Source organism: Arachis stenosperma, chromosome 5 (genome assembly GCF_014773155.1).
Source record: "Arachis stenosperma cultivar V10309 chromosome 5, arast.V10309.gnm1.PFL2, whole genome shotgun sequence".
Lineage (NCBI taxonomy): Eukaryota > Viridiplantae > Streptophyta > Magnoliopsida > Fabales > Fabaceae > Arachis > Arachis stenosperma.
In genome coordinates this window covers 119233230-119247103 of record NC_080381.1, presented here as the reverse complement: position 1 = coordinate 119247103, position 13874 = coordinate 119233230, and the positions used below count along the sequence as shown (strand labels likewise).

The 13874-nt window shown below is 32.7% G+C and overlaps 2 protein-coding genes across 4 annotated transcripts in view; one reads left to right on the top strand and one right to left on the bottom strand.

Moving 5' to 3' along the window:
- The first annotated feature begins 7358 nt into the window (after positions 1-7358).
- On the top strand, positions 7359-10501 carry LOC130981236 (60S ribosomal protein L4-1-like). Its single transcript, XM_057904842.1, has 5 exons — positions 7359-7419; positions 7521-8023; positions 9867-9979; positions 10089-10152; positions 10451-10501. The coding sequence occupies exons 1-5, from the start codon at positions 7359-7361 to the stop codon at positions 10499-10501; spliced, it is 792 nt and encodes a 263-aa protein (XP_057760825.1).
- A 181-nt stretch (positions 10502-10682) lies between these two features.
- LOC130982707 (lupeol synthase-like) overlaps positions 10683-13874 on the bottom strand; it is a 29882-nt gene continuing 26690 nt past the window's right edge. Inside the window, exons 16-20 of one of the 3 annotated variants that reach the window (XR_009087194.1) lie at positions 13774-13854; positions 13596-13679; positions 12994-13459; positions 11823-12031; positions 10683-10874 (exon numbers count right to left, since the gene is read on the bottom strand). Coding sequence is in view for 1 of the 3 variants with exons in the window: in XM_057906778.1 (XP_057762761.1) it covers positions 13349-13459; positions 13596-13679; positions 13774-13854 (276 nt within the window). In the remaining 2 variants the exon portion in view is untranslated. Of the gene's footprint in view, positions 10875-11620; positions 11643-11822; positions 12032-12797; positions 13460-13595; positions 13680-13773; positions 13855-13874 lie in introns of those variants that run through there. The other 2 variants (XR_009087195.1, XM_057906778.1) reach the window with 2 other exon arrangements.

Here is a 13874-nt window from a genome sequence, read left to right as displayed (position 1 = left end):
AAATTTTATTTTCATGACACAAAATTTCAATCTCTTTAATATCTCCAGAAAGTGGGGACAACACAGGGGACTGAAATTTTTTGGACAGGGGATTGAAATTTTTTGGACAGAGACAAAAATTTTAATAACATTTCTTCTTAAAAATACCTTCATTTAATTTTTTAAATTTTAAATCTACCCTCAATCTCTATATTTATCTTAAACTAAACATAATATTGATACATAACACTACAAAAAAATTCAACGGGCATTACCAGCGGATTTAGCAATGATTTTTTCGACGGTTACGAGCAAGAATTCATTCCTCGAATTAGTTACCTTTGGATTTAAAATTTCATTCCTAAATCTAATGGTAATTAGGGACTCCAAAACTGTTTTTATTAGTGCCAAATTTAGTATGGAATTTTCCGTCGAAATTTTTTTACGGTAAGAGGATTTTAGTGAAACGTGGCATTTAGGCAACGATGACCACATTACCGTCAAATTTTTCTGCTGGGAGGAGGATGAAGATTTGCAAGAATGCAAAAGATGCAAGACATCTAAATGGAGCGATGCTAAAAAAAATTGACAAAGATCTTGCGATACTTTCCACTAAAACCGAGACTTCAACAATTATTTATGTGTTTTAAGACTACTCAATCAATGCGATAGCATGCTTCGGCAGAAAAGAAAAATTTGAAGATGAGGCATCCGTGAAATTCTGAAGCTTGGAAGACATTCGTTTTACTTCTATCATTGTTAAGAGATGAGACAAATGATGAACTACTAGATGATGACATTAGAGAAGACGAACACATGTCAGAATAGTTAATAGGTTAAATTAAATTATGGTATGAAAATTATATTTAAGTTTTTCATTTAGTTATAATTCACCTTTAATTCTATACTTATTAATTATTGATTTGATCTATTATGCAGTGATGCCAAAGTAAAAGAGGTACAACAATCTACTTAAAGCAGCAGATGCTACAAATTCTTCACAAGACAAGTCAGTAGCAGTTGCAAATTCATCTCGAGACAAGTTGACAGCTAAAAATTAAATTTCTCCCAAAACAAGTCAACAGCAGTTGCAAATTCATCCCGAGATAAATTAGTAACTGCTACATCTAAAAATTCATCTCATAACAAGTCAATAGCTGCTGGAAATGTTTCACTAGACAAATCAGCAACTACTACATCTAGAAATTCATCTTCATCACAGTCCTTGTATTCTTCTGAGCCATCAGCAATTTTTAATTTTTATAAACAGCATGCAGCAATATGAGAAGCAGTTGAACTCCTTGCAGGAGTTTATGGGCAATTGGCCACTAATTGTGTAGCATTTTCAATCAGTTTTGAAAAGTGATCAGCCATTTGAGAGAGTTTTTTTGAACATTAATGGAATATTTTTTTTGGTTTAATTACTCTATTAGTCCTTATAGTTTCGCGAAATTTTCAATTAGGTCCCTATATTTTTTTTTCCTTTTAATTGAGACCCTGCATACTACTAAAGAGAGACCTAATTGAAAAAAAAAATTTGGTGCAGGAACCAAATTAAAAGAAAAAAAAAGTATAGGGACCTAGTTGAAAAATTTACAAAATTATAAGGACCAACAGAGTAATTAAACCTTTTTTTTTTAGTAAAAAGATTACTCAAACTCTAAATCTTATTTTGTCACCATTATTTAGTTATATTTGCTGGTTAATATATATTTTTTGTTATATATATTGAAGATTCCATTTTATTTTAAAGTGAGTGATAACTTGGCCAAACGATTTTTGCTTCAATTGTTTGGCAAAAAATAGAAAGAATATAGGATAAAGATTTAGAATGAGTTTTATGATGTAAGATTGAGTAAAATTGAGATCATAAATAATACACTAAAAATATTACTCTTGATTAATAAACTTTATTCGTAGAATATTATTTTAAGCTTGAAACTTAGATAAATATTTATTCTCCTAGTTAAATGTTGTCTCTTTTTTTTTGCTTTATTTTTAATTTTACCGCCTTTGGAATATATATAATCATTAGGCATACCCACTAAAAAGCTTTATCATTTTTTTTAACTAGTTAGTAAGATAAACGGTAAGGGAGTGGTGTTTGCATTTTCTTTGGAATGATTATTTATTATTAGTTAGACTTATTGAAGGGAGGTATAAAATAATTTTGGTCTCTATCGCCATACCTACGGCCATTATTGAATTTATAAAATGAAACTTATATGCATTAAACAGTGTTTGACTTTATTATAATGATGATGATGATTTGAAGTTTTTGTTGAGGTTGTTATTTTTTTATCGAGTCTTTCTATTTTTTTTAATGTAATAAAAGTAGCATAGAATTAGCTGAACATTCTTCAGAAAATTCATTAACCATTGAAAAGAGAGAGAGGGAGGGGGGAATGAAATTTATGTAGAGCATGAGAGTTGGTAATAAAACGAAGGAGTTGAAGCTTCTCATGGAGTAGCTAGTAATGCTTTCTTTTGCTCTCTTGAAACCATTATTATATATTATTTTTTTTGGATCTCTTTTTATAAATTTTGTTATATGTTAAATGCATGTTTGACTTTATATAATTGTGTCTAAATTTATTTTGTAGAATTTTGTAAGAAGAATAAAAAAATTTGGCAAAAATAAACCATTTCTCATACTTAAGGTGCTAAATTAATTACAAAAAGAAAGATCGAAATGGTAATTTTTTTAATATATGTACTTCAGGTGCTATATTTATGTTTTAAATTTGTTTTTATCCTTATAAATATATATTTCAAATGAAAAAATATTGGATACTAAGAGTTAATCTGTCAATTTTTGACAACTAAACTAATAATTAATAATTTTAAATTATTTTAATAAATTTAAATTTTAAAAAATGAGATTAATGCAAAATTTGAATAATAAGAATTGTGTTGAGTAATCGCCCACAATGTTATTGTGAACAGCATTTGTCTTCCTCCTAGATCCATGATCGCAACCCACTCCTCTTTAGGTGCTGTCATCATCGTGGTACTTGCGTCGTCGCCATATCACCGAAAATACTTCTATTAGCAGATACATCCAATACAAAAAAGACACCTCCAAAACCACAAAAGACACCTCTAAAAAAGATACAGTCGTCAAAAGACACGACAACAGAGGGAGAAGAACCTGCACGACGCGTGTTGGAAGCGGTGCTGGTTGCAGCTGTGCCGACGTGTTGGTGCGCTGCATAGCAACGGACCACTTGAGATGCTTTGTGGGGGTGGGTAACGTAGTCTTCAACGGAGAGGAGTCACGACTGATGACTTCGTCGTCTTCCTTGCATCGTGACTCGAGTTGTCGTTACCAGCGTCTTGTAGCGAATGGATGTTCAGATCGAGACTGCCGGTGCGGTTGTGAGAAGGTTGACGACGCGGAGGTTCTCTTCAGTGATGGTTCTGGTTGTCATCTCCAGCGTCTTGTCGGGAAGGACGCTCATCGGCACTGGTAGGGGGCGGTTGCACAGTTGTCTAGGATTTGTGGGTACTGTAAGTGAGATGGGAGAGGAGGGAGAGGGGAGTGCGGCGTAGCTGCTTAGGTTAGGATTAAGTTGGGATGATTTTTTTATGTTAGTAGATTTTGGGTCCAGTCCAATAAAAGTTGGCAGAAGTTGGTAGATTCTATGTTGATTACCTAGCGAAATTGATTTCAAATTTTAGACAGAAAAAACTGAAAAAGAAGTTAGTAGGGTTTAAATGTGGGACATCACTCACAAGAAAAAAGATGAAAGTTATGTTAATGAAAAGGTTAAAGAAATAGCGGTAAGACTAAAGTGCAATAAGTAACTTATTTGTATTTCTTTTTCTTTCTTTTTTATAAGATGATACTATGTTTGATTCTTTCTCTTTTTTTTTATATATATAGGAGAAGATTGAAGTACATAGCAGTCAACAAATGATGAAAAAATCAACTGTTAATTCTCCTCTTGATGCTCTTAGAGTAGTTTTTGGGAAAGAGCACTCTGATCGTGTTCGAAGTTTAGACATGGGAGATGTTCCAATAATTGTTTTTAAGAACAATACTATAAGGATTAGTCAGATGAATTTAGGTTCTTTAAATGATGTTGGCATATCATTCACTTGTGGTCTAAATATGAAAGAAGAGTTAGATACCGTTAAAGTGCAATTGCAAGCGCTAGTCTCTTATATTACTTCTAAGAAAAGAAGTAAAATTCTAGTGTAATTGACTGAAATGTTTTTTAATGAACAAATTTCATGAGTACAAATACAATTTGTGTTTTTAATACTTTAAATTTATACCATAGGAATGTTTGTTTAAACCTTAAACTAAATGTTGCTCTGAATTCTTTGGTTAAATTAAGTGCTTTCGAAAAAATTTAGGAGTTGAGTACTGTGAGGATTAAGAAAGAGTAGGAATAGAATGACCTTCTTTCTTTTGATATTAATTTGGTGATAACATTGAGACCTTTGTTGTATAGTGAAGAACAAGAAAATGACATCTCTGATGAGGTTGCTAATGTGTTCTTTTAAGCACAGGAATAGGAAAAATTTGGGTACTGAGTGTGAGTGATCTTAATCGAGGAGAATATAGAACTATTGAAAGCCAACTGTAAAAGTGCATCAAGCTGTTCCAGTTGAATAAGAAATCATCCATATGTTTTGCATTGATACACATCTAGGCTGCTAAGTTGGTATGTTTTTAAAGTAATCTTGCTAGCATAATTAAGCTGTTAGGAGTCAGATTCACTTAAATCTTGTAACCAATTTATTATTATTATCTTTGTATATGGAAAGAGAAGAGAGATAGATAGATATATATCATTAGTTTAATTTCACATTATATTAATTAAAATAACATAATAGAAAGTTTAATTAGGTGATTAATTATTTATACTTTTTAAAATGTATACTTTTTTATTGTACTCATAATTATATTTTGTTAGAATTTGGGCCTGTTTTGAACATACATATATTTTATGTTTCTACATAATAAACACACACATTATACACGCTTTGATTTTCAATCCAAACCTATAATGTTGGTTATCATCAAATTCTTATTTTTGCTTTTCAAACTCAACATATTTTTTAAAAAAAATAAAAAATAAAAAATAAACAGATCAACTCGTTTAATATGTTGGGTTAGCTATAAATGTTCTAACCCGTAAACAAAGCAAAATTACACAAGCCAATTCAAGGGCTGTGTATAGCTGGTTTGAGAAGAAGGAAAGGGAAGTTGATGAATTTTGTTAATGATGCAAAGTTCATAGAGAGTAAGAATTTTGGTGGTTTGAAAGAATGGAATTTTGTGTTTTTTTTTAATATAGTTTTGGTGAAGTTATAGGAAGGGTGCTCAAGTCTTTTGTGCCAAAGATCAAGGGAGATTATTTTATTGGTTTTTGGAATTGAGTTGGTTGGTGATTTGTTGCTGATTTTGTTTGCATTTAGTGTATCAGATGCACATGTATGGGAGTGATGTGAATTGGGACTAACATTAGCATTAATGTTGTTAGAATTGGAGTTGTCATTGACACCATTCGAGTTGACATTTGTAAGAACAGCAAAAAATTTATTTGCAGTGGCCTTGTTATTTGGATATCATCAAATTTATATAAACCATTTCTAAAATTGACTTGGTGTAGAATCTTCTTGAATTCTTGACATTTTACAGCACATAGATAAAACCAAAATTCAAAAAACATTTTATTGTCTAATGCAAACTTTGAGATACTCATTAAGTTCTTTGAGATTATTGGTACATAAAGCAAATTCTGACGTTTGAAAATTTTGTTTATTATAGAGCATGCATATGATAAACCTTTTAATATTAGCAATATTCATACTTTTTTATTATCTCCAAAAACTTGTTCGGGCCTTTCATACTTTGAGTTGTTGATTAGGTTCATTTGATCAAAAGTGATGTGGTGTAAGGCTCTTGAGTCTGGATACAACCCTTGGTTAGAGCCGCTGTCGGTTGCAAGCAAAGCTTGAGGAGGGTTGTGATTGGTTCTACTTGGTTGCTGGATTGGTTGATATGAAGGTTGAGAGTGCCGAGTTTGCTGGTGAAAGCCAACATTTGGTGGAGGGGACCATTATTAGAATTTTGCAATTGAGGATTTTAGTAGTTTTGGTTGAACCGATGAAAGTACTGTCAGACTGTGTGCCTTATCCTACCATATAATTAGTATTGAGATCTGCTTCCTTGCCACCTTGTTAAACTTGGCTATTATTCAATTGTTGTTGTACCTTGCTTCTTAATTATCTTTAATTGAGGCTTTAGCATTCTTATTTTTTATTTGAATTTGACTGTGAAATATTCCTCCCGTGCTTCCCAAATTTTGTGTGCATATTCATACTCTACTTAGGAATGCACACAAATTGGATCCGATCCGATCCGCATACTTGCATATCAGATCGGATATCGGATATATATCCGCATAATTAAAAAAAATTGTTTTAAGGTCATTTTTGCTCTAGAAAATCTATTTTTCACCTGTTTAAGCATATTTACTCCTAAAATATTATCAATAAAAGTTCTCTTGAATAACAAAAGAAAAATAATAACACAAGATCTAAGTTTAATTATTCTAAGTTAAAGTACAACATAAAATATTAAAAACAAGATATCATAAAATTCATAAAACAACACACTAAAATTCATTCCACATTAGGGTTTACTTTCTTAAACCATGCTATTTATATGAGATGTGCGGATCTGTGGATACACTACAAGAAAAAAGGCCTATGGCCACACTTTTTTCTTGCCACGCTTTTATGGGGTGGCAGTTGATTAGAGATTTTACCACTTTTTTTGCTACGCTTAAAAAGTGTGGCGAAAGGGGTTTATGGCCACGCTTTTATGAGGGTGGCAATTGATTCGAGATTTGGCCACACTTTTTTTGCCTCGCTTCAAAAACATGGCCATAGAGGGTAACAGGGACGCTTTTAAAGCGTTGCGACATAGTTTTGTTACAGTGAGATTTTAAAAGCGTGGCAATTTCCTTTAACTTTTTTGGCACGCTTAAAAAACGTGGCCAAAAGATTTAAGAAAAAAAGTTCAAAATAGTTTTGAAACTCTTTCAATTTACATGAAAACCTCTTGGCCGTTCCTAAACACTAAAACACTAGCAAATAACCCTAAACACCAGTGACGGCAAAGAACCCCAGCACTCCAAAGAACATCGCCCGCGTTCGCAATGCCTCCGTCGGTGCTCCCTCTTCTGGCACTCCCACCATCCCTGGTCCCTCCGCTGACACTCCCTCTTCTCGTTGGTGACTCCCTCTGGCAGTGACTCGGACAGTCCCTCGCAAACCCTCCATCGAAGCTCGCTTCGCCGCCACTCCCTTCCGTCGTGGCAAACCCCTAACACCTTCCATCGCCGCTCCCTTCTGTCACAATGCCCTCGTCAGCGCTCTCTCTTCTGACACTCCCACCATCCACTTCTACATCCAACAGAGGCTTTTCTTTGTGAGTTTAGCTCCTTTATAGTTCTTTTTTTTCCTTTCCCTTAAATTTTTTGTGGAATTTGGTGGTCGAGATTGTTCGTTGGGGGGATGAGGAACCACTGCTACATTTTCCCGCAAGGGACCTCTGATCGTGTATGGAACTGAAGGCGCGAAGGCCGTTAAGGCTTTCAGGAACAATCCCGGCGTGGAGGTCGCAAATTTGGAGAGGCTGAACCTTCTGAAGCTCGCTCCCAGTGGCCACCTCGGCAGGTTCGTGATTTGGACCAAGTCAGCGTTCGAGAAACTCAATTCGATCTATAGAACCTTCCAGAAGGCATCAGAGAAGAAGAAGGGTTACATTCTTTCAAGGTCAAAGATGGTGAATGCTAACCTGGCTAGGATTATTAACTCTAATGAGGTTCAGTCTGTTGTGAGGCCCATTAAGAAGGAGATCAAGAGGGCCACTCTCAAGAAAAACCCTCTCAAGAATTTGAATGTGATGCTGAGGTTGAATCCTTATGCTAAGGCTGCTAAGAGAATGGCCCTTCTCGCTGAGGCACAGCGTGTTAAGACTAAGAAGGAGAAGCTCGACAAGAAGTGCAGCACTATTTCCAAGGTATGATTCTTTGTCTTATTCTTCATTCATATCCATATTGCCATAGTGATAGTTTTGTTTTCAACTATTTAGGTGTAGGGTTTGATTGTATGATTAGTTGCACTGTACTTTAATGAGTTGGTAAGTTATTCTGTGTTCTTTAAATTTGTGCTGCATTGTTTTTTGAAACCTTTAAATTTGTGCTGCATTATTGCACTACTATGTGTTTGATTTAAATAGAGCTTGTAATCATTTGCATTGTTATTCGAACTCGAGATTTATTTTGTATTTAAATATTAGTTTTTTAATGTATAAAATAATTATAGCAAAAATTATATGTCTTGATTTATTTTGTAATAAAAATTGCATATTATATTTATAGGTTTGGAAATAAAAAATGACTGAAAATTTATATTGTGCAGGGTGCAGCAATGAAGATAAAGTCAAAAATTTTTTTTTAATTTGACAAGGCTATTGCCACGCTTTTAAAGCGTATCCGTATTTCTCGCTATTGCCACGCTTTAAAAGCGAGGCCATATCTCGCTATCGCCACGCTTTAAAAGCGTGGCCATATCTCTCTATCGGCACGCTTCAAAAGCGTGGCCAGATCTCTCGCATACGGCCACGCTTTTAAGCGTGGCAATCTGTAAAAAGCGTGGCAATAGGTCAACAAAAGCGTGGCGATAGAGCAACCACCGTACTTGCTGACATGACCCTTTCAAAAGCGTGGCGAAAAGCTATCACCACGCTTTTTTCAGCTTTTCGCCATGCTTTAAAAACATGGCAATAGAGCTGTTTTCTTGTAGTGTATATCACTGTCAAATCTGCAATCCGATCCTATTATAGTATGGATCGCATCCAATCCGATCCGATGGCTCTGCAGATCGGATAATATCCGTAGAATTCGGATCGGATGCGGATAATTACTGCGGATATGTGGATATTATCCGATCTATATGCAGTCCTAACTCTACTACCTTGTTCATGAAGATTGCGTTCATGGCAAAAAGCATCCAAGCTACCAAGTATTCATCTCGTTGTTCCCACTAGGGGTGGAAATGAGTCAAGACATCTCGAGCTCGATAAATTGAAGTCGTGAGCTAGTGGGGCGAACTTGAGTTTGGAATTGAGCTCATAAATTAAATGAGTTGAGCTTGAGTTTGGATAAGTTCAACTCATTAGCTTGTGATCTGGCTCAATAATAATAATAATAATAATAATAATAATAATAATAATAATAATAATAATAATAATAATAATAATACATACATACATACATACATCTACATACATACATACTATATGTATTTAATCTATATTTTTAATATATATATATATATATATATATATATATATATATATAAAATAATTATCTTAATTATTTAAAATTTTATATTATTTTTTATATATAATTTGATGTTGGATATAAATAAAAAATTTATAATTTATTGATAGATAGAGAATATAAAATTGATCTTTTTAAAAAATTTAAAATATATAATTAAATTTATTGATATAGAATTATAGATTATGTTCTTATTATTTGAGCCAGCTCGTGAGCTTTCAGTGGGCCAAGCTTGAGCTTAAGAAATAGACTCGATTATTAATGAGTCGAGTCGTGAGCCAAGCTCAATTTTCGTGAGCCGAGTTTGAACTTGATCTAACTTGGCTCAACTCAGTTCACTTCCTGCCCTAGTTTCCACTCTTTGAATTCTTGAGACATTTTACCTTCATTCTATATTTAATAGTGCAATAACATGATTTTGTTGCTTGTTAGCTTTGATACACGCGAGTGCTTGACGCTTCTACGCCTTGAAATTATTCTCATCCAATTTAATTGTTGCTAGAAAATTTGCTATTGAAGTTATTGAAATTGCTGATTGTAGTTGAAAAGCTTGATTCGCCTAATTCTGCGAAGCGAAAAAAGTTGAGTGTTTCATGGATCAGAACCGAAGTTCTGATACGATACCATTTAAGGTATCAATAACTTGGTTCTTAGAAAAAGAAAAAGAAAGATCAGAGAGAAAAAGAAGAGAGAGCATAAAGAAAATAACGAGTATTCTACATTGTGATTACCATTAAAAAGTTGGCTACAAGATGTTACAAGGTTGATATTTATAGTAGCTGAAATAAGTGTAGAGAATGTGATGGTATAAATTGGCTAGAGATATAACTAAGACTGAGGTGGCATAATAACTTGCTGATTAGGAAAAGTTCTATATTCACTACACTAGCAGTTGCATCATATATGGGGTAAGATTAATGAAACTTCATAATCTTTGTATATTTTAGGGGAAAAATGTCCATGCCATTTTCTTTAGCTAGTATTGGGTTTAGTTAATGATTCCTTGCTAGTCATTCTGAAATTAAATAACTTTGGAAGTTTGTTCATGATGTTTGGTAGCAAACTAACTGTATATTTCAAAGATTGTGTTGTCTTTATTTCAGCAATATGCATCTTTGGCTACCTATGTCAAGATATTGATTGTGAATTTGTGAGGTTTTGTAATAATTATGTTGCGTTTTACTTTTCAAATCAACATAACTGTGTCATGCTCATTTTGTATTTGCTTATAAAGAAATAAATCTATTATCATCACATCTATAATCGAAAGTAGGATAAATAAAGCATGACCAAGAACTAATATCATAGTTGTCAAAACCGAACTGGTAATCGAACCGATCAAATTACTGGGTCACTGAATCATTGCTTTAACCAGTGGGTCACTAGTTGAACTGGTTAACCCGGTCCCACATAAGTAACGATATTCCTACACTAAGTAATAATATTCCCAATCTCCTTCATCCTATTCTCTGACTAATAATATTCCCACACTAATATTCTTCTGTCTCCACATTATCAAATTTGCAACTGCAATAAACAAAGCAATGGCATTGATTCCATAACATAGATTCAAAGTCAATGATGTCAATTCACTTTCTGTTCTTTTGGCTTTCTCACTTGAAAAGCAAATGATATCACCACACCCCCATAGTCCCACTATCAAAGAGTACTCAATGAACATAAACAACACCAAATTGTGATATTGAATTAGCATTTACCACATTCAAAGTTCAAAAGATCTATCCACGAAATTCAAATTTCAACTCTCAATGACCAATCTCCTTTAGATAATTTATGTCACAAAGATTTGCATCACAAACAAAATTAAAAATTTAACAAAGAAAAGATCTAAACAAAACTAACCAATCTTAGCTATAATGGGCTCAAAAACAAGCTTAGCTTAAGTAAGATACTCCACAAGCACATCAGTTTCTTTCTTCTCCTTGTTACCATCATCAAGCAGAGTTCTAGCCTTATCAATTACAGAATTTACCAGCTCTTTATCCGTATGATAAAGCTTAGAAGTTAGAACCGATTAAGGCTTTCTCCATGTCATAAACATAATCTTCCAAAGCAAGTATTGAAAAAATAAATCCACTAACTACTAAGAATAATGCACTAACTACTAAGAATAATATACAATAGCAACCAACATATATAACACTATAACAGATAATCAAGAATCAACAATCTAACAACAATGGATAATCAACAAACTGAACAGAAATAAAAAATAAATCAACAAACAAGAGAGATTAAACATAAAAACATATGTGGAAATGTTCATGTTTTCATCTGCCAACATACAGAAATCAAACAGAAATAAAACATATGTGATTATGTGAACAATCAACAATCTCAAACAGAAACCAACATATATAATCAATCTACAATAATCAATTAATTCTAACTATCAGTACTAAATTATTGAAAATTTAATATCCTGAATAACTTCAAAAAATTAAAAATACATACCTGGGTTGGACCTTGGAGAGATGGAGGGACGAGCACTCGAGCAGAGAAGAGGGAGGCCGGAGGTGACGACTGACGACTGACGAGCAGGAGGCAGTAGGCGATGAGGCGGCGACTTGAATCTTCGATGGACCGTGGACGTGCTTCTTGACGGTGGTGAGTGGCGCACTAGTGTGGTTGCGCACTAGTGGACGTGCTTCTTGAATCTTAGTCTAATATTACATTAGACATTGAAAATAATCAAATAGGAATATGGATTCAAAAATATTATATATCATAGAACCAATAACATATATAATATTAAAAAAATATGCAAAAAATTATACAATATAAAATTAATTACAAAAATATATCGATAGAGAATATATTTTAAAGTATAAAATTATGTGTGTACTTTTTATTAATAAAGTGGTTGGTTCTTCGTAAGTATCATAAAATTCATCGATAATAGAATCTGTGTATCAAATCTTTCAGCAATTTTCTTCTCAATGTAATTAAAAGATAATTAGCAAAAAATTCACCTTTTATTTTATTTTTGAATTATTCTTCATAATATTTATAGCTGAAAAAGATCTTTCAGTTGTAGCAATTGATATAGAGAAAATTAAGACCAAACGAATAATAAAGAACGATCATAAGAAGAAAAAGAATCATTTTATGAGATTTGAAAAATTTTATTTAATTAAAAAAGATTAGTAATAATATTTTTTTCATATTTTTTAATATTATTATTACTTACTTTTTAGATATTAAAGATCATTAATATTTAAATTGAATTAGACTTTTATTTATACTAGACTAAATACTAAATATATTTTTACAAAATTATATCATACTTAATAACTTATTAATATTAATTTAAAAAAAAAAAAACTGGGGGCCTCCACTCGCCCCTATGTCCACCCCTATAATCAAATACAACGTTTACATTAAAAATGATACATCTTTACCATTTGTAAAATGAGTATGGAATCAATAAGAGAAAATTGAAAATATTCTTATAAGTTATGCTTACATTATCTCAGATAAGACAATTTGTATGAAAAATAAAAAACATACGAAACACAGTTTACTTGTTGTAGACAGGCAAACATATTATTCATGATAATCATACAAGGTAACATTGTTAATCATACTATAGATGGTAGCTATAGCACATAAATAAGATCACAACCTTTGATGGATGTGGTCTTCATGCTTACAAAACTCTCTGGCGATTCTCTCCCAGAAACCATCTTCAGCACTAATTCTCACTCGGAAAAACAAAAGTAGGATGACTAATTAAAGTACGACCAATTAAATAAAATATTTATATAAATTCTGCTTACATTATTAAAGAACAAGATGCATTATGTTTGCGGAAAGACAACTTGTATCAAAGCCAAACAAATACATACGAAATACGAAACACATTTTACATATTGTACACAAACAACCATATTATTATGATAAAAGCAACTTAAAAAAGTGTAGGAGTGAATTCGAGAATTCGATAACTTTGGTAATTAAATTATTATGGATGCAGTGGTTCATGTATGCAAAACTCTGCTGCGATATTCTCCCAAAGCCCAAATAGAAAATATCATTCGATACGATGCATAGTTCAAGAAGCAGTTCCTGAAAAATACTCCTGTGGCATCCTGTATATATGTATTTGAAAATTATTAAAATTATGTTGATGACTGATTAGTGAATGACACAAATATATACATTGTTTTCTGCTAAGTGCTAAGAAAATAAATATAAGGAGGACTAGTAAATTAATTAATTAATTACCGGTTGAGGGAAGTCTCCATCTTCCAGTTGTAAATTGATTAGTAACTTCATTCCACGGTGTATGGGTATTGGATCAATCTCAGCCTTTTTGACACAAATAATAAATAATAAATTCTCTATCTCAATATTCTATTGTTTCATATTTTTCGTTCCAAATACGGCTTAAGATTTTACTTACTTGCCCTGCGCCCATAAGGGACAACAAAGCCCACGATGTTTGAACTATATTTGCACGGTTGCCTTCTAAATTTGTATACACCTATTTGATAAAGAAATTAA

Bases quoted from the DNA above. Each gene is read 5' to 3' on its own strand.
- LOC130981236 (XM_057904842.1), top strand. From the start codon at position 7,359: ATGCCCTCGTCAGCGCTCTCTCTTCTGACACTCCCACCATCCACTTCT. The intron at 8,024-9,866 runs GTATGATTCTTT...TTGCTATTGAAG, and splicing joins AGTGCAGCACTATTTCCAAG to TTATTGAAATTGCTGATTGT. The intron at 9,980-10,088 runs GTATCAATAACT...ACCATTAAAAAG, and splicing joins CTGATACGATACCATTTAAG to TTGGCTACAAGATGTTACAA.